Raw genomic sequence first — 21766 nt, forward strand, 5'->3', positions numbered from 1 at the left:
AAATAACAAATTCAGTAAAAATGTAATCACATAAAACAGTAATAGACTGAATAAGACTGCTCGCATGATAAAAAGCCAGGACAACTTGCTGAGGTAGACCTGAAAGTCAGTGAGAAGAGTTGATTTTTAACAGTGTTTTTAAATGACTGAGACTGGAAAGCTGTTATGTGAAAAGGCAGGTTGTCTCTGAAAAGGTTTCTTGTCTCTGTTTTTGAACGTCTCAGATGTCCAAGTGCCCTGGTAGCAGTGCACAACTGTAAAGGTTCCATTAACTAATTAAATTTTAGTCACTGAAACGGAACTTGTTGCTTAAAATTGCTGATTGATTCTAGTTTTCATGATAATCTACTTGCTCAGATCTAAGACCCAAAATTTTAATTGAAGCCAGAAATCACTTAAATACATTTTAACCTTTAAGATTTGGCGAAAATGGGCAGAATGGGGGGAAACTATAGTAATTATTAGATGGTCACTATCTAAACTATTAATCTGCTTTTCATCAGGTCAGATTCATAGAAATGTGCCAAGTATGAAATGTCAAATTCCAAATCTTATCTCCATGGTCGTGTCCCGCATCCATTGTACTCAGACGCTCGACATGACCTTTGTAGTAGCAGGAAATCTGTAATTCTTCTTCTTCTTTCACAATAAGCTGTTAGACAGTTTTTCGGTGTTTGAGGTGAAATAAATCTGCTATTAGTTGTAAAATTTTGTTTCACTCAAGTCTGGGCTATATAGACCTTTTTTCTGATGTTTTTAATTCTTACATAATATTAAAGGTGAAATATTATAGTGTGAAGTGACCATAAAGTAAACTTACAATTTATGATTCAAACTCTTCAAATCAATGTACAATAGCAGCAAAATATAAAGAAATGAACCATCTTGGAAATGTTACTCAGCTATTTTAATTGTCACATCTGGATTTCAAAATCAAACAGAAATAGCACATATTATGTGATGGAGCTGAGGATGTCTGAAACATTGTTAACCAGTGTAATCAAACAGGGTCAAATGAGCAGATGTACTACAACACCTGATCAGTGCTCAGCTGACCTAGCTCATCCAAGGAGCAGCTAAGATACTGACGTATGATCACAGGTTTTCTAGCACAGCTCAAACATCTGTCTGTCAACGTCATCTCACCACTTAACCAAGCCTATTAAAACCACTGCGCTCTCTCCCCACCATGCTGCTCGCTTATCGCTCTGACAGAAGTGCAAAGTGCCACTTTGGCTCATTCGGTTATCTACATCATTGTTTAACTACATATTACCATGCAAACCATGTCTTATATAATAAACATGTCATACCAACGTAAAACTTACATTCAAGCATCTGAACATATTTTACATGTGATACATGTAATATGAGCTGTTGCACAGTTAATAATTCAAATAATTCAAAGCATTTAGACATGAGCAACCCCGACTTTACTAAATGCAATCAGGTTTGACAAAATCATACTTCTTTAACTTGTACTACTATGTAAGTTCTTTTTTGCTGTTTTTGCACCTTGTTTAAACTATTAAAACTAGCACCACGGGCTTCTGAAACCTCCAAGTCAACACTGCGATTCATGCTTTCCTCCAAAAATCTGTTTTAAAAATTAAACACATCTCTTGTTTACTGCTGAATTACCTGTGCAGGAGGTGAAGAGCCTTGAATATCCATGTCCAAAAAAATAGCTGCTTTGGTAATTCTTCCCAGACAAATTTGTGTATTTAACACTATATTGTTACTTAGTATAGTATATTGAATCAACTTGAAATGACTTGGGTGTCAAATCTGATACCATGTTTTTCTAAAAGAACATCCTCCATTGTTTGCATTCATGACTTGATCTGGAATGATACCACATGAGAAATTCAATGTTTTGGTCATAGAACGGAACTAATTAACGAGTAAAACATGATCTAACTGTGTGCTTTTTTAATGGCTCACTTACACCAGACCTTTAAGAAAAACTAATTAGTGGTTGTATTCAATATTCTTGTTGTCAGAAACTAATTGCAAGTAGTTGTGGTGACCAGTTGGTTATGCAACACTCTGAACCTCTGCTCTTTCACCTGGCTGTAGCTCAGGTGAAAGGCTGGTGGTTCGTGGTAAACATCCTCGGGCGTGATACTAACCCCAAGTTGCTCTCTGATGCATTCATCGGAGTGTGAACGTTAGATAGAAAGCACTTACATAGAAAGTGCTTGTGGCATGAAGCAAGGGCAATGACGCAGGTTGTGTAAAGCGCTTTCAGTGCTCTGACGGAGTAGAAAAGTGATTGATAAGAAAAAATATATTAACATTGCAAGGTGATTGGGGATAGACTGCACTCTCAGAGAGGTCTGCAAATAACTACTGTCTAATTTATAAACGCAGACAGATTGTTAACCCGTCTGAGTTCGTCTGTGTCAATGAGTCAAACTACTCTGCGACATATCTCTCTGAGTAGGAGACTCGAGTCAGCTGGTTGCCAACTGCTTGTATTCTGGTTTTCTTCCTCTATGAAAGCAAGGTTGCCAACCACCTACATCATTTTTTTGATAAATCGCCACCAGCAGCAACTACGTCTTTATTTCTAAATGTCTATGAGTTTCTGGCTGGAATCTGAATATAAGTAGTTAATGTGAATTTCTGTGTATATAAAGGGCACAAGATTCACAACAGATGGTAATGATGAAAGAAACAGAGAAGAAAATATCAGATGCAATTTTGGAGTTGATTTGCAAAATAAAAACACCAACAGCAATCAGCATGGCATTCTATTCTAAGGCAAAGCAGCTGAAGGAAGCCTAGGATGCACAGACAGCTAATGAAGCCAAACAAATGATATACAGACCACCGGCACACAGTGGGAACACTCAGAGAAGCTGTATAACAATAACATATGGTTGACCAGAAAACAGAGCTAGCTTACAGTTACCAAATGACCCTGAGCTCCTTTCTGAGGCACACTGACATGCCTCACAAGGCCAGTTTCACCAGTCTTCCTTCCAACATTATGAATAATGCCCACACATTTCCCTTCCTGCTGTGGAGAATCCTCTGTCTTTAATGATCTAAAGCCGTAATGCGAAGTGTGCAGTCTCCCTCAGTGCACACACACATATATATATATATATATATATATATATACTCAGTAAGTTTCCTCTAAAGGTGAGCAATGCGAGCTTGAATAGTGGAGCACAGGGACGAGACACAGGCCGCATGATTTAGAGTATTTGGAAAACAAATTTATAATCATCTTTAAACTGAGACCCACGCAGAAGATCCGGACTCGTCAGGGTTCAAGACAAACACAAACCTGAAAAGGAAATGTTTTCTTTCACTGGCAGGTAAGAAAAGACGTCTTCACAACGGATCTAAACTGTGACGAAGCATGTCAGGCTAAGGTTTTTCTTTTTTTTTTCTTTTTTTATTTGGCCTGTCCCGTTTGGCTCTTTTGCCATCAGAATTGTTGTCTAAAGGCAAAGAAAGATGCCCAACGGATTTACTTTACCAAACTGACCATCCCAGCCTTGCCGTAATGGTTCATTTGATTCACCTTTTATTGTTTATTTTATTTTCACTTACTGAATACGGGACAGACTTGACTGGGGGAAAGAAGGGGAGAAAGAAAGAGGGAAAGAGAAACAGCTGAGAAGAGGGACAGGGGAGAAGGGCAAAAGACAAAAACCAACAGAACGGGCAGAGAAAAAAAAATGCATATATCAATCACCTGGATCACCTGCTGAGAAAGAAAAAAGAAAGCAAGCAGAAGAGAACAAGAGTAATAGAATAAACAACATCACAATGATATATGGGAATATGACAGTAATGTTAAACATTATTGTGCAGCACATAAGATCAACAGAACACAGTGTGCTTTGAGGTAGGAGCCAAAAAGGGTGTAGTTTGTGGGTGTGATCACCCGTGTGTACACCTGTGAGCATGGACGCGCTTGTTTTTTGTTTTTTTAAAAGGTTCCTTCATGTAATGATCTGCTAGAGGGTGTGGGGGGGCCACAGCCCCGTCCTCCAGGGCGTGAAGCAGGTGTGGAGGAGATCAAAACTCCAGACATCCAGAGGCCCCCAGAACACAAGAGACCAAGGAAGACCAACAGAGGGGCAGCTGCGCCACTGTCCCGGAAAGAGCTGAGGAGAGTCCCAGATGAGGGCTCACTCAGCAGCCGCGGAGCAGAAGCCAGGGGGAGTTGCAGTGACGCGCCCGTGAGCTCCGCCGGCAGCCAGCCGTGCCTGAGTGACCGAGCCCCAGGCCGAGAGGCCGGGGGCACCCCACCTCCGAAGTGGCCCGAGCGAGCCCCAGGCTCCAGGCCCCGATAAGCGGCCGCCAAGGAGTGAGCCGGTGTGTACCTGGACGCCCATCCCCGGACACAAAGAACCACCAACGCACCGATGTCTGAGGGGGTCCGCCACTGGCAGGGGAAGTGGTGGTAGGGGGAGATAGGCCTCCAAACCTTGGAGGGCCTGAGATGTCCCCAGAGAGGTGGCGCCTGACACCCAACCTGACATATAGACACAGACATACAGGCACACACAGATACAAACATCCATTCCCACCCTCATGCTCTCATATGCACTTACTCCACACTCAACCAACGTGGAGACATACATAAAGAGACGTTGTACACACGATCACACTCCCCAAGCGTACTCTACAAACCGGGTCTAGGTGCCCCCGCCCCTGGAGGGGGGAACTGCACCCAGACCCAGGTGGTGTTTCCCTTTTCCCTGCGGTGGGGGGGAGGCAGACCGCCCCGACTCCGCAGCAGCAGGAAGGCTCCACACTCCAGACCGCAGTCGGACGGCCAACTCCTCCTCCTAGTCCTAGCCCCCCTGCTCCAGCAGGTCGCAGAGAACGGGGGTGAGAGAAGACTCCGAACCTCCCTCCACCCGCTCATTGTAATGTTGATGCATGTGTGTTCTAAGGTGCATTTAAAACCCAGGAGGGCTTGGAGCTACCTGCCAGAGAGCAGCAGGTAAGCGCATGGTCCCTCCTGCTAGCCCTCAATGTCTACGTGTATTTAACATTGAGAGGTGGGCAACGACGCCAGGGGTGGGGTGTACACCCTGATGGTACTTTGGACTCCGTGTATCGTGCCCACCCCCAAGATCCTATATGTATGTGTAATGAGAGTGTGAGTAATGTGAATGTCTAAGTTGTGGGATAAAATTGAGGCAGAGGCAGCCAGAAGGGGACAGAGGGGGGGGGGGGGGGGGGGGGGGGGGGGGGGTAGCCTCCTCTGCACCCTGGTGACATACCCCTACTCCAAGGCCCTGCATGTGTGGGTGGTTGTGGTGGAGCGGGAAGAGGGAGGCAGCTGGAGATGGGGAGGGAAGGAAGGGAGGGGCAGGTGACCCCTCCCTGGGGCCAGCTCCCCCGCTGACCCCAGTAGGCACCCCCATACTCCGCGACCCGCCAGGGAAAGGGGGCCCAGGCCCATCCAGACCGGGCCCAGTGCAGCAACGCCGCCCGGCCCCACAGAGCCCGGGACAGTCCACCCAACCCCACCACAGAGAAAACTGCACCCACCCCACCATCCACTCATCTTCCAGACTACATAAGACAATAAACACCCAGGCTGAGATCTTCCTCCACCTCTCCTGTATCTCCCCCTCCTGCAGAGGCAGCTCCTGAGGAGAGGAAAGCTCCTGCAAGATGTGACAATCTCCCCCACCAGTTGAAGAGCCCCCCAGGTGGCTCGACGCACCGGCGGCACCCTGCTCCAGGGCTGGGCCCCCATGCACCCACCCACCCACAACCCCGGCAACACACCAACCAGGACCCAAGCCCCCGAGGCCCGGTCCGGGTCCCAGCCCAGAGACGGAGCACCCCCAGAACCTCACGCCCATCCCGGACCCACCCAGGGGCAGCCAGGCTACCAGGTCAGTAACCCACGTCCGTCAGCACAGACCCTCCCCTAGCCCCGCTGCACGCAGCCGTGAGGAAACAGTCACCGGAGAGCCAACAGAGCCCCTAACCGGACATGACCGCTACCCCGGGTTGAGCCCCCCAAGGAAGATGCCTCCGGGGAACCCCCCCGACGCCCTAAGCCTGTCCCTACCCCCACACCAATCACAACAGTGAAGGCGGGACCAAACTATGACCCCCCACCCCCACTAGGTGATGGAGCTGATCAAAGGAGCCCAGAGCAATTGATCTGATGTGGTGGCAGAGGCTATATCAAGACTAATGTAATCTAATAGATAATTTCTATATTGGTTAGAATTAAGATTATTTTTATTTTTCCAGTTCATGAGGACTGTTTTCTTGGCTATGCATAGGGCAGTGAAAACCATATGGGCGATATTCTTTTCTGAAGTGACATTATCTAAGCTGCCCAACAAACACACTAAGGGGGAAGTTGGAATGTTACATTTCAGACACTTCGATAAGTCTTCACATATCTCGCGCCAAAACTTCTGAACTGGTGGACAGAACCAAAGAGCGTGGATATAATTGTCCGGTGAATTGGTTTGGCAGTGTGAGCAGTTGTTGGTAGACGTAAAGCCCATCTTGAACATCCGATGACCTGTATAGTGCACTCTATGTAATATTTTGTATTGAATTAATTGAAGACTGGGATTTCTAATTAGATGAAAGATTTTTAAGCAAATCTGAGACCAGAAGTTTAGGTCTAAGTTAACTGATAAATCCGCTTCCCATTTTGCAATAGGAAGTGATATTGATTCATCTGTTTTAGAAAGCATTCTGTATATTTTGGATAGTAATTTGGGGGGTTTAAGAGTAAGAAATTGAACCACACTTGGTGGTGTTTGTAGTTCAACTTGACCCGGTTTAAATTTCTTTTTTACTATGGATTTAATTTGTTGATATTCTAAAAATCTTTTCTTGTTGATCCCATATTGTGTAACTAGTCCGTCAAATGAAATAAATTCTGTTCCTTCTAGTATATGTTCTAAATATTTGATTCCTTTATCACTCCAATCTGAAAAGTTTATCATATTATTGTTTTGTAATATGTCAGGGTTGTTCCAGATAGGTGTACGTTTGCATGGGATTAATGAAGACGCCGTCAATTTTAGAAACTCCCACCATGCTGTCAGAGAAGAGCTGATGTTGATGCTTTTAAAGCATTCATGTCGTTGGATGTTTGAGCTGATAAATGGTAGGTCTGAGATCTCTAGATTATTGCAGAGTGCTTGTTCTACATCTAGCCAAGGTTCATCTAAGAGGGTGTGTTTTAGCCATCCTGAGATAAACTGAAGCCTGTTGGCTAAGAAGTAGTGCTGAAAGTTAGGCAGTTCTAGTCCTCCTTTATCCTTGGTCGTTTGTAGTGTTTTTAAGCTTATACGTGGGGGTTTATTTTTCCAAAGGAATTTGGACATACATGAATCTAGAGATCTGAACCAATCTTGTGGCGGTTTAGTTGGGATCATTGAGAATAAATAATTTATTTTTGGTAAGACCATCATTTTTATAGCGGCAACCCTTCCCATGAGTGATATGGGTAGACATTTCCATCTAGCCAGATCATCTTCTACCTTCTTTAAAAGTGGGATATGGTTTAATTTAGTTAGATCTGCAAGCTTGGGAGAAACATTAATACCTAAATATTTTATATTTCCCGATTGCAGTGGTGTAGAAGAGGAATTATGGAAGGAGCAATTAATCGGTAGGACTGTAGATTTTGACCAGTTAATTGAGTAATCTGATATTCTTGCAAAAGAGTTTATCAATTCAATCACCCCAGAGATATTGGTTTGTGAATTTTGGAGAAAGAGTAACACATCATCTGCATAAAGGCTGATTTTATGTTCCACGTTCTTGCATTTTATGCCCTTAATTACTGAATTCTGTCTAATTGCTGCTGCTAGTGGTTCAATAAAAATTGCAAATAGTGAAGGGGAGAGTGGGCATCCCTGCCTGGTGCCCCTCAAGAGACAGAAGCTGGAGGATGTCTGGTCATTTGTTCTAACACAAGCTGTTGGGGAATTATATAATATTTTTAACCAGTTTATGAAAGAGGATCCAAAACCAAATTTGTGTAAAGTTGCAAATAGAAATTTCCAGTTAACTCTGTCAAATGCTTTTTCTGCGTCTAAAGAGAATATTGTAGTTTCTAGGTTTTTACTGTATGAGTAGTCTATCAAATTAAGTAATCTACGTGTATTTGTTGATGAGTGCCTACCTTTTATGAAACCAGTTTGGTCAGGATGAATTAAGAGGGGGGTTATTTTCTCCAGTCTCTTTGAGAGAGCTTTGCAGATTATTTTAAGGTCTACATTTATAAGGGATATTGGACGATAGCTTGAGGGATATACAGGGTCTTTGCCTGGTTTTAGCAGGAGATTAATGTTTGCAGAATTCATATTTGATGGAAGTCTGCCCTTTTCTTTAATTTCCAACAACGTTCTGTAGAAAACTGGTGCTAGAATCGACCAGAATTCTTTGTAGAATTCTGCAGGAAAGCCATCTGGACCTGGAGCCTTATTATTGTGCATACTTATCAGGGCTTCCTGGAGTTCACCTGGTGTCAGTGGTGAATCCAGTGCCATTGCTTGAGTGTCCAATAATTTTGGAAGAGTTATGTTGTCCAAAAAATGATCAATTTCTTTTTTAGATGGGTTTATTTGTGGTGAATACAACATTTTATAGAAATCCCTGAAAATGTTGTTTATTTGTATCGGATCATATATTGTGTTCCCAGATGAATCTTGAACAGCACATATAGTTGTTTTTTCTTTATTTATTTTTAGCTGGTTTGCTAGAAATTGACCGGATTTATTACCATGTTCATAATTTTGTAGGCGTAGTCTTTGTACTAAGAATTTTGTTTTTTTATCAATTATCTCATTTAATTCTAGTTTTGTTTTGCGTATTTTGTTCAATGTTTCCTGATCTTGGTGGGACGCGTAGGCTTCTTCTAGTGATTTGATGTTTTTTTCTAATTCCTGAATATTTTTGTTTTCTTTTTTCTTTTTATGTGATGAGAAAGAAATTATTTTACCTAAGGTTTTTCAAAGTGAATCAGCGTAGCATCGTGCATCACCTTGGCGAATCCTCAGAGTTTCCTAGCAGGTCGTTTAAGAACAAAAAAATGTGGTTACCGTTTTAAAAAGCAATCATTTCACTCGCAATTTTACCTCCTCTTCCTTTTCAAATCAACAGATTCATCAGCACGCCAGAAAATCCTCCGATGCAGTTTTTTTGTGCTCCACTTATTTTCTGAAGGACCTATCAAAGGTTCCTCAAGGACAAACTTGAATGGCAAGGAAAACCTTGTCTCCATTGCTCAACAGATAGATACAAGATCCTCTCGGTACTGTATTCTGTGTGGTGGCACATCTGTAGCAACCTGCTGGTGATTACTGACAGATGGCAGCTCATTATTTTTCTATATGGCTGTCAGGAATCGCATTTATTTCATATCGTTGCTGCCATCCAACTTGGATGACATGGCTCGCTTGGAAAAGCAACTGTAGGAATTCAGCAGAGAACTGGTAACCACATTTAAGTCTAGGGTGTAAAATGAAACAGATTATTTGTCTTCTGTCGTGGAGTCATCAGCAGCTAACAAAGTATGCTTAGATGTTCATCCAGACAATGTTAACATGATGACTGTGCTGGTAGTGCAAGTGCACTGAGAGCCAGATTAAGGTGGGTGATTGAAAAACAAATCAAAGTTTTTGCATGAAAGTGCTTGTACCAATTCATTTACTGTACCAATCTAGCACTAGTTGGAAATTGTGCAAACATGCAATTTTACAAGCAAGGTTAAAGAGCTATGAAGTGTGACTGAGTTCTCCCTTAGAGGCAGGGTGAGGAGAATGGTCATTTGAGAGCTACTTGGATCGCTCATCCACATCATTCATCCACAGAACCAAATTGAGGTGGTTCAGATATCTGCTCGGTGAGATATTTCAGGCATGTTCTACTGGGAGGAGGTCCTGAGGCCAGACCCAGGACTCAGCTGGCTTGGGAACAACTTGGTGTCCCCCGGGCCAGGGTAAGGGAAGTCTGGACTTCTTTGCTCAGACTGCTGCTGTGAACCAGATAAGTGGTGCAAAATGGATAGACGACGTAACATACTCGTAGTATAGTATGCTTATTTTCAATCATGTTGTGATTTTTCTAGTTGACTCTTCATGAGTGAATACAGTGAGATTTTTGTCCTGGTTAAGGAGCTGACAAAATGTTACAGCAGGGGTAGGCAACTCCAGGCCTCGAGTGCCGGTGTCCTGCTGGTTTTAGATGTGTCCTTGATCCAACACAGCTGATTCAAATGGCTAAATTACCTCCGCAACATATCTTGAAGTTCTCCCGAACACTGGTAATGAACTAATCATTTGATTCAGGGGTGTTGACCCAGGGTAAGCTCTAAAACCTGCAGGACACCGGCCCTCAAAGCCTGGAGTTGCCCACCCGTGTGTTATGGGATCACCAAATTGATAATTCATCCCACGGTGAACATCTTTAGTTTCATCTTTCTTTCAGTCTTTAAGATCCACGCATGTGCACCTTGTGGTGCAGACAGAGGGAAACTACCTATCTACGAAAAAGATCTCTCTAGATGTCGCCCACAATGACAGAATATTCCTCATCTACTTTTGAAATGTCTCCAAAACAAATGGCTGCTACAGTGGGTCACAGCGCCGAAAAGATGAATTGCTTGAGAGAGCCAAACTGACGTGAACACTGTAGGATCTCTGAAGTTTTGAGTTCACTGACCATCCGTAATGATCGGCGGCAACCCTAATTGCAACGGCTCATCTCCAGTGTAATCAAAATTCCGAGAGCACGTCTATAATCAAGTGCAATTAATCTGCTAATATCCCCCCAGTGTTGGAATAATGGGGACATTAACAGGGCTCATCTGTTGTGACTGCTCCTCTGCTGTGTGCGAGGTGGCTTATTCACAGCGGGAGATACAGAATGCTGTTTGACAGGTATTTTTCAGTATTCATATCACCAAAGTCAATTTGAATAAACTACTGTCATCTCCCATAAGGGCTGATCCCGCAACACAAATTTCTCCCCGCTAAACAGGTTTCCAATCCTCAATGAAGTAGTGCATGTAAATTACCCCATCCCATTTTGCAAACAATATCACTTGTGACAGAAAGGCACACGTTCATATACAGGAACATTTGTACATCAGCCACAGAAAACAGCTTTAACATATTATGATGGGAAGGAAGCGAGTGTGTGAGGGTGTCAAATAAAACCCATATTCCTTTTCACAAGAATAATGAGTGGATAACAGCGGTGTCTGTTTATGCTGAGAAGACAGACATGGTTGTGTTTCTTTGCAGCCTGATTGGAAAACCACATATAGGCCATCAACCTGAACCTACAGGGAGAGCAGCAGGTTCCACTGCCCCCCTTCTTACTCCCACTGATTGGCTGGGGGCGGGTGGGGGTGTTCTCTACCATTTTCATTTCACAGTGTCTGATAAATGGGAAAGAGAGAGTGGAACTGGTGCAGGATGGTACAGCAATGCTGTACTTTTTAATCAGGTTTTAAAGTTGCACTTAAAATATCCCAGAAATTAACATTTGCAAGAGACAAATACAATAATCATCATTAAATGTTTGAAAAACAACCCCCCAAAAAACACTTTATGGAAATGTCTGAATAAATTTTAATGAAATAAATAAAATAACATGCCACAACTCTCTCATTGGCTCTCACAGCCTAAAGCATAATTTCTCTGTGAGGACATATTTTCTGCAAAAATCCAAAGGATGCGATGGTTATGCTTGCTCCCGAGGGCATTGTCATAAGAGAGGCCTGTTTTCTGTTTGCTATATCAACAGTACTGTGCTTTAGCATTAGCAAACAAGTTAAGCAAGATTAAGTTAGTGAGCAAAATGCTATGATAGATACATAGTGTAAAAGATGAATTTAGCGACACATTATCGTTTGGTTTCTGAAATCCCGCTTTGAAGCCAGATCTGGCATGACTAAATCTTTTAAAACATTCATTTAATATGCCCTAAAAACTCAGCAGGACAGTATTTGTACAGATACAGTCGGAAAGCTGTTGTTCCGTAGACCAGCGGTCCCCAACCGTCTTTGCGCCACGGACCGGTTTAACGTCAGACAATATTTTCACGGACCAGCGTTTAAGGTGTTGCGGATAAATACAACAAAATTAAATGATACGACCAAGACAAAAACTGTGGTATTCTGTAAATATAATAATAATTGCAAATTCACTGTGTAATTGTGTAACTTCAGCAGCGTCCTCCTGAAAAGCGACAACAACATTGAGAGTAACATCCTCCTCTCTGCCCCTTAATGCTCTCTGGTTGCTATGGTAATGCGCAGACCATAGATCTGGTGTCCTATGGGGCGATCGTGGCTCAAGAGTTGGGCGTTCGTCTTGTAATCGGAAGGTTGCTGATTTGAGCCTCGGCTCCGACAGTCTCTGTCGTTGGGCAAGACACTTCACCCGTTGCCTACTGGTGGTGGTCAGAGGGCCCGGTGGCGCCAGTGTCCGGCAGCCTCGCCTCTGTCAGTGCGCCCCAGGGCGGCTGTGGCTACACTGTAGCTTGCCATTGCCAGTGTGTGAATGGGTGGATGATTGTGTATAGTGTAAAGCGCTACACAAATACAGACCATTTACCTATACACAGAATCCAGATTTAAGGCACTGGCTTGCCATTGGTTTAATTTTCCCAACCTGGATGCTATACACATGTTTTAAACCATCTGTGGTTAGATATTACGTAATTTGTCCATTTTCTGATATCTATGTTATCTATAGGTAACATTAACCAGTTTTGACTTAAACGTCTGGAAGTCTGTTTGGCCATATTGAAATGTAAGCATGAGTGAAAAACTGCTGTCAACGTGGGTGGAGTATTTGCTTAATCGAGGCATTGTTTGGTTTTTTTAGGATCAATTTTGATTGATCTCAGTTGGTCTTTTTAAATTTTACCTAGTGCTAGCGTGCCTGCTAGCGCAGACGCAAGATATCTCATACAGCCAAATAAAGACCTGAGTAGGATAAGTCGTGCAAAAGCCATTGCAAACCCAGAGAAACAGAATAATAACTGCAATTCACGTAACGGCTGCAGGTGTCACCAATGAATTTCTGAAATCCTTTAATTTCTCTCACTTCTATTATGCAAGGCGTACTGCATTTGGTAGAGCGGCAGAGTCGTCAATGGGAGCCAGAGCGAGGCATCAGCATAAATCAGCGGCAAGGTGCACTCTAAGCTCTCCCCACATCCTTGACTGTTGCTGACTTTCAGGCATTCATAATATATGAAATCTGTCTTTTATAATTCAACAGAAAAAGGAAACACGCCTTGATAGTGATTTACAGAAGACAGAGCTGCAACAGAGTTATTTAAAATTCCATTATGTGACGTGTTTTTGGCTAAAAAGGAGAATGAACATATAGATACAATAACAGGATTTTCTTCTCGCTGTTATTCTCATTGACATTAATCAATGTTTTTTTTTTAAAGTATTCAATCAAACACTAGCCTGCAGGGGCTGAGCAAGTCAATTAATCCATGTTTCTATGGCAACTACTTGAATAATTGGAGAAAAAAACCCTGATATGGTAGCAGACTGTTCTGTTGACACTGCATTTCAAAGGATTTTACAGACTGCTAACTTGTAGAAGAAGGACAATTTAATGGATTGAACCTCTGAGCAAAAACTATAAACTACACACAAAGAAGAAGAAGCTCTGTCTTCGAGACTTTATGAAAAATGATTTTAGCTTTCTCACACAGGGTATTGGAAGGATTTGGGCACGATTTTATTAGATTTTCTTTTTTTTTTGACCTGTGTAGTTCTTTCCCCCCCACGGGTATTTAATAACAGCGCAGACGAATGATCAATGTATTCTGCATGTTCATATGAGGTTACAGTGAATCGTACTCTCTCTTAGGCGGTGAGTAGAAGGTGTGAGCGAATTTCCAGCATGCTCTGACCCACGGGGTTTACCTCGGCGTCTCGGAATATTCTGCTTCTGGTGAAGCCGAAGAAATGCAGTCGTAGCTGCGAGAACTGCACTTGTATGCGTCGTGTGAAAATTCCTGAACTACAGAGTACATGCAAATCTAGATAGAAAACCTTTATATGAAAAACCTTTTGAAATATGAGGCGTGAACTTTTCTCCCTCAGGGCAATATACTGAAAATCAATAACTCTATAAATGTAAAAGAAGCTGCTCAACGAGGAAGGTCAAAACAGAACATGTAACAATAGCACAAATGAGCCCAGGAACCCCTGTGAAAAGGAGGTCACAGTGAGGGTATAGTTCACTGAATATGTCAGCAAATCCTCCGGGAGCCTGACGAGGTGAGAACACTATCCCCTGTGGAAATGGGACAGAAAAGCTGCGGTGTGCACAGCATAAAGCCGCCGCAGAATGCACCGCACTTTATACCCAGCTCACATTTATTTTTAATGAAGTATAATAAGTCACAGCACCGGAGCAGAAATGCAATCCCCAACCCAGATGATCCAACAACACGAAGACTATTTTTTTCTCGCAGTATATCCTTCTGCTGGTACTGGGGGGCACAGCGAGGCAGTGAGCCGAATGATTTCAACATCTCTGCAAACAGACATAGCAGCTGAGGTGTCTCTGTCTAGTAATGACAGCACAGAGAGAGAGGGGGGAAAAACCTGCTTTTTGTGGGACTTATCAGAAGATGGAGATTGGAGGATGCTTGGATGCTTCATAAAACGTGCCCCTTTTCTGTGTCGGCCATTTTTTATGAATGAAAATTAAACACTTGTGGCTATTTTATTTTAAGGAAAATAAAACAGGTATCCAGCAGCAGTAGGTTGGTAGTCTTTAGGTGCTACTATAGGTAAAGGCGTTGCACTGTCACTCAGGAGTAATGTTAAAGGTAAGTGGAACAGTGTGGGCTCCTGTCCACTGCAGCTGCTGTATGTGTTTCTCATTCCAGAGCTTTGTCTCCATGATGAAGCAGCCTGGTTTCATTCCTGGGGCACTGATACATGCTGTTTAACCAAAGCCGCTGTCATGTCTTACTTTACAGACTGATATTAATTGTGTTTTAATTGTTGCACAGCGGTTTGTGACTTTTAAGCCTGTGAAAAGCGCTACTTATAGAAATTGATCCATCACTCCCAAGTCGTCACTGGTCAATGTTTAGAGGAGCTGTTACAAATTTTTCCCTCCAACTGTCTTTATTGGGATTTTTAGGTACAGTAATGAAATGAAAAAAAGGGGATGTCATCAGCATTACTGCAAATAGTCTCTGGTGAGTTGAAATTAAATTACAGGCTGTCATATTGTATAAAATTAATTCCCATTTTCTCTCAGTGTGCATTTGATCTTTTTCTAATATTAATATTTCATCAACAAGGTGGTTTCTTTTGTTTCCAGTCAGCAAAATGAGTCTTTGTGTGAGCAATAACACAAAACAAACCAATGTGTGATTGATTGTTGGTTATTCGATGATTCCAGGGTGGCTGCTTTCACCCCAAATAGAGCTATTCCAGAACTGAATCCAGAAACTGAATCTGTTCTACAGAAAGTCTGAAACATCTTACACAAAAAGTTTATAATATTTGGGCAGTTGAAGAATGTGTGAGGCAGACAGATTGATGTTTGTCCACAGAATGGGTCGGAGGACTCTTATTCAGTAAGATTTAGGATATTGCAAATTTCTTAAAACACCAGGATATATAAGAAGTATATTAAAAGAGCAAGAAAATGTTAAGTAACTATTATTGTCACAACTTTAATATATCCAGTCAACACTTCACCTGTCAAATTCCTGGGTGATCTGGATGCAAAAATCTGAAAAATGATGCTTAAATAAATTTAAGCATCAAATAAATTTTCCGTAATTTCATCTATTCAAGTGGCTTTTAGTGGCGAAACCTACTGTAACAAGGGACTGGCAAAAAAGCATCAGCAAGCTTTTATAGGCAAACATTTCTGTACAGAGGAGCAAAACATATTTGTACCTTATAATTAAGCCTATTAAGTATTAATTAGCTTATCAACATTTCCATTCAGTATATAATTAAAATCTTTGTGACTACTCTGCAATAATACTGTGTTTTTATTTAATTGATGAAGCTATAAAACTAAAATTTATTGTTTTTCTATTGTTTACTTAATTCAGTCACTAACACAGCACTGAAGTGGGAGCAAAAAATGCCTATTAGCTTGAACAAGCTTACTTTTAAACTGAGTAGTTCTAAAGCTCTGCATACCACTTTGAACATTGCTGGTATTTGTGAAAATTATCAGCTTAAATGTTGCTTACTTTGATCATAAATAAAACATAAAGCAGATGAACAGTTTTAAAATTAGCAGAAGTAAAAAACAAAGCAGTAGAGCGACAGATCAGGCATACTATGAAAACAGTAATGCTTTTGGTGAAAGCAATCAAATCTGATCATGCACTAATACATTTTTCTTTTTTTGTATTTGAAAGCTTTACAAAAACGAGCCATTTATGTGTCTGCATCCACGCTAACCACCTCCACTACTGAGGTTCAGCAAGATTCAGGATGTGGAGCTCGATGCACATATTAAAGCCTTTTTCTTTGATTCAGTGTAAGCTACACGTTTTTAGATTTGGTGGATCTAACTTACAGCAATGATACATAAAATTTTCATTCCCATATTGATAGCTGCAGGGAGCCACTGGAGGCGGGTGAAAGAGCAGCATTCAGCTTCAGTAAGACTTGAGCAATACTCAGTGTAAACAAGGTAGACTTAGATTCCTCAGATAAAGTTAAATGCTTTGAGTCCTCCTTGAGACGCCACCGTCACCTGTAGTTTGCATGAAAGAGGCAGACTTGTCTGCCAGCACTTGTCACTTGTCATCCTTCAAAGTAAAAGTTGTGACTTACTTCTGCTACCTTTACATTTTACAAGCTGCAACTTTTGAAGGCAAACAATCTGCATTTCCAGTTTATGTCAAAATTTTCACAGTTTCCCTGCAGCTTAGGAAATAGTTGGTGTTTGCGGAAAAGTTGGACTTTGCAACCAACTCTACTAGGAGCAAGCGACCTCCAATAACCACGCTTTTCACTAGCCACCGGTGAGTCACTGACCATTCTCTACGTGTGCATAACTGGGGTTTTAATGACTGATTTCAAATCAAGCCCCAGCAAAGTCCAGCAATCATTTTCCTCTCATGACCAAATGGTTGTCCACCATCTCTAGGCCTGTGTGACTCGGGCCTCAGTCTAACCAGGTAGTTTTGAGTGATTTAGAGGTTTAGACATGATCAATCAAAACAATAAAGGAACTGAAAACACTGCACAAAATACAAAGGTTCCAGGCTGACAAAAGATGAGTACAGGAAGACTACTCATGTTTCCTTTTACTATTCAAGCAGTCAGCCAGCTATCTACATATCTCATTATTGGCATCGTGTTGTTGGAGAACAATGCCTTTCTCTCTATAACTACAGAGGTGACCAATATGGGATGGAAAAACCTGCAAAAGCAAAAGTGGTGAATCGTAAAGGCTGAACAGGAAATACCTTTAACTATGATGCTTCCCGTGCTGCTTGCCACACCAAACTGGTTTCTTGCCACACACGTGTAGAGGCCTGCATCAGATTTGGTCACATTCCATATCCGCAGACTACCGTTGTCCAGAATGGAGATTCTGTGGTTACAAAAAAAAAGGAAATAATTTATGTGACTGTCAAAGCAACAGATTTTTGTAAGAAGAACAAATGTTGCTGTGCGTGCATCGTGAAATTTTAACTACGTGGCATGGCTGACATAGCACAAAAGATAAGTGACGAATACGCAGAAAAGAAAATTTCTCACTGTCTCTAATTAGGTTCTGCTTCTTTGCAGATGACAACAATGAGAAATAGGAGTGTATTTTCAGGGCTGATTAATTCAACACATGACTTGGAGATATCTAGGACAATAGTGGCTCCGTGCCCTTTACACAACAGCCACAAGTGCTTCAAAAAAGGTCAAAAGGCCTTAACAAAAGTTGACATTTTGTAAATAACGAGGAAAAATGGAAATTGTGCCCTTGAAAGCAAAGTGTTGGGGGAAATCAAGGGTGGACCACCTCATCAAAGCGCACTGAATTTTAATTATCTGAAATGCTCTGCTGATTCGGCAAACTGTATAATGGCGTCAGCCTGATTGTGAGAGGGGAACATGATGTGTGGCAGCTAAACTGCCCCGTTCACCTGTGAAAACAGTCAAAGGAGTCAAAGCGAATAGAGGCCTGCAGTGAGGGTGAAGACCCTCTGCTAGTCCATACGAACACCTAAATCTGCAATAACCACTTACTCTACATTAAAGAAACAAAACAAATGCTAGCTGCTATAACCGGTGTCCTTTTCAGTGGCAACAGAATCTGATAGACCCACAGGACGCCACCTTCTCAAAGGCAAGTCATCAGGCAGCAATTAGCTGGTGAAGAGTGTGTAGCAATTAGGCGCTAAAAAGCAGGTTTTATCAGGACGAAGAGTATAACAGAGATAAAAGGCAGGTAAATATCAGTTAGTCATTAACTTCCAAACAGGAAGTAACATATAAAAACAGAAATGAAGAAGTGTGAGCGAGCCACTTCAGGGGAAGCTCATAAAGCTGTGAATGCAACATTAGCATATTGTTCCCTGAAGATTTACATGGCATTTAATCAGAGTCATCTTTCAGGGTCATGAAATGCAAAACTGAGGAGTGGATGTCAGATTAGTAAACTTCAAAGCTTTCAGTTTGTCCTTATGAACCATCGTCACAATATCAGAATTACAGTAAGAGCGCTACTTTCAAAGGTTGTTTTTAAAACGTTCTTTCAAATAAACAACATCTGGAGTTATATTTTTGGTCACCTGGTGAATATGTGTAAAAGTCTTGAGCCACATGTCATTTCTTTGTATTTTGCTGGGAAAACTTTATTGAAACATGCAAACAAAAATAGAAATACGGTGTAACGAGCAAAAACAGAGTTTGTACAATTCTAATGAGGTTAAAAGTCATTGTTTTGTATGGAACTCAAACAAGCTTTCATGTAATAGGTTTAAGCAGACTCTTCAGGAATAGTTCTCCAGTCTTCTTGATGGAAATCCAAAACTCTTCTTTGGATGCTCGCTGCCTTTTCGTCCCTTCTCTGTCAGGATAATCCCACGCTGTTACTAATGTTGAGCTCAATAGTGTTCCATTGAGTTCCACTGTAATCCTGATGAGTCATGAGTAGATAGTAAATGGATTAAATAAAGGTGCCTCACTTAGGTCCTGTGTCAGGTCTTTGCTGGATTTTCTTCTATTTATTAAGGACATTGGATATTTTTAGGTGGTCTGCCACTTCTTATTTTCTCCACTACTTGTCTAGTTTCCTCAGATTTTAACGGCACACAACATGCTGACATATCATTCCTCTGAAAATGATCAGGTACAAAGACTGAACTGAAAATAAGTGAAAAAGCAGCCAATGTCAGAAAGCCTGGAGAACTATTTCCCAATAACACTGAAATCTGACTTGTGGGAACCAAAAGTAATGAGTGTGCACAAAATCTTCCTTTATCTGTGTTTCTCTATCTGACTCTTAGAAACACGTGTGTCTACAGCTGTTAAATCAAAGGCTCTGGGCACTTACTGTGCACAATTATTTAAATGAACTTTAATTTTAATGGTCACCAGGATAAAAACGCTACATGTATAGAGTCTCCAGTCAAATGCGACTGACTCTGACCCAACATAAGGTTTTAAAAAGCTTTTTTCCCTTTTATCCCCCACAGAGAGAATTCAACTCAGGAGTCTTTGAGTGCTATCTCTCTCTCTGTAATATCTCTGGATAATGTGCCTCCGTGTTCACCAGCTCATTTTTTGCTTTATCTTGCTGCTGTTAGAGCTTGGCAGGTAGTGTACTGTACAAAACCATGGACATATTTTCTTGAAAACAGACGCCTGTTGGCTGAAAAATGCACTGTGGATATGATGATATGATGAGAGACAATCTGAAAAGTGAGGCTCTGGGCCAGAAAAAAACCACACTGAGCTGAAAGAGAGTCCAATTAAAAGTATGGCGATTTTAAGATTTCCAGAAAATCCTGTTTAAAATTAGTTTTCTGTTTTTGTAATCACGCTAGAAAGTAAAAGTTATTGAAATGTAATATCTGAATCAGCCGGGCTGTTCCTCTGACCCTTAATAGCTGCTGCTCTATAAAGCACCAATTAAAACTATCTGTCGGCACTGTATCCAAATACCTACTACTGCAGTAATTAACAGTCCAACCAGGTTTAAAAACCTATTTGAAACAGCTATTTGACTGTTACAAATATTTGCTGACGCAGTCCGAGTTCATCAGCTTTCATCACCGTTACGTGAGAACGGTTGTTTGCGTTTAACTGGGAGCATTTAGCTGAAATGTGGCTGATACAGTGTGGCACACTGTCTTTCCCCCTCCACCCCACCTCTTTGTTGGGTTTTTCTTTTCAAGTGGTGGATGCGATAAGAAAGTGCAGAGGTAGTTAGTGTAAGTGAATCTACTTCTAAAACCACATGGTGCTGCTGAGTGGATACTTCTGGGTTTATATCAGGCTGAGAGAAAAGTGCTGAATGCAGAGTAGCCAACAATGACCATCAGTTACACGGGGGCATATCGCAGTGTGGGCTGGCGCACAGTTAATGGCGTCAAACCTGCAGGCTGATATTTATGAGGAAAGCAGCCCATTAAATGGCACTGCGGCCCTACAAGTGGCCGTAACACGGAGCCGAGTAAGCACAATTAAAACAACTGCTGTACATTAATTGAATTGCATTGCATTGCCACTCCCGTGTTTATAGCCGAGCTGCTGTGATGACTCGTGGTATTTAAAGGAAATTTAAGGGTGCGCATCAACTAAGCACGAGCGTAAACACACGCAAAGGCATGCTGCTTTAACTAGAACAAGCTCTGACCCAGATCAAGTCTACCTGCAGCACGATGCTCACAGTAATTCCTCAACATAACTAAATACCCACGTTTGTGTGCGGTGCTCTGTATATCCCCCATCCCATTACCCTCAGGGACGAAAAAGCCATCATGTGTTGGCGCGTCTTGTAAGAGCGTGAACAAGTGGTGCAAGCCCAAAGGAGAGAGAGCCAAGACTATTCTCAGCCATTCACCGTATCGTGTACTTTTCTCTGTAGATTCATGTAAAGACCGGGGAGGAACTTTCCTTTCACTGACATCACAGAGAAAAGGAGCAGACTGGATGTCTGCATAAGTGTTCGTCATTTCAGTCTGAAGCTAATGGAAGAAAAGATGAGGTCAAATACAGTAGAAGTCAGCCGAGGCGCAGGAGTGCTGAATAAGAGATGGAGACACACTATTAACACATTTCTGTTTTGCTCCCTGTCTTCTCTCTCCTCCGCTGCAGCCCAGACAACATGTCTGCGCGATGAGCCCATTATGCAAGGAGACATTTTCCACCCTGGTCCCGGGAGAATCCAGAGGATGGGAGGTATCAATAATTCACAGGTGAGATGAACACAAGTGCCACTCCTTTCATCCCTGCCTCACATGGTTTAATGGACACGGCTGTAATTCTCTCCAAAAGGAGGCGATTATTTTGAACACGGCGAGATGTCCGAATGCACTCGTGTAATCCCAAAAAACACAGGTGTGTATTTTTTGGGGGGGAGATCAAGCCTCAGAGGACAGGGGCTGCACAGCGTTGATCCTCCCTGCTCTCCACCAAGATGAAAGAGACAAATAACATCAGTCACAGAGCAGCTATCACGAGGCGCTGTGAAGTGGAAATCGCAGGAGAAGAGCCCGGTCCAAATTGAAAGCCTTATGTTTTGTGTTTTTTGTATTTGTGATTTCC

General features: G+C 42.0%; 1 protein-coding gene and 1 long non-coding RNA gene across 3 annotated transcripts in view; one reads left to right on the forward strand and one right to left on the reverse strand.

Annotated features, from left to right (window-relative positions):
* The window catches only part of LOC146669182 (uncharacterized), a 448771-nt gene that overhangs the window by 176495 nt on the left and 250510 nt on the right, over window positions 1-21766 (forward strand). The window lies entirely within an intron of this gene.
* The window catches only part of LOC146669186 (contactin-4-like), a 214211-nt gene that overhangs the window by 16831 nt on the left and 175614 nt on the right, over window positions 1-21766 (reverse strand). For both annotated transcript variants that reach the window (XM_085405641.1, XM_085405639.1), the window contains exon 12: window positions 17464-17591. In XM_085405641.1, the coding sequence (XP_085261767.1) occupies window positions 17464-17591 (128 nt within the window). The remainder of the gene's footprint in view (window positions 1-17463; window positions 17592-21766) is intronic.

The sequence above is a fragment of the Rhamphochromis longiceps genome, linkage group LG5, assembly GCF_057381845.1.
Source record: "Rhamphochromis longiceps isolate RC_006_pf linkage group LG5, R_longiceps_female_GT1.1, whole genome shotgun sequence".
Classification (NCBI taxonomy): Eukaryota; Metazoa; Chordata; class Actinopteri; order Cichliformes; family Cichlidae; genus Rhamphochromis; species Rhamphochromis longiceps.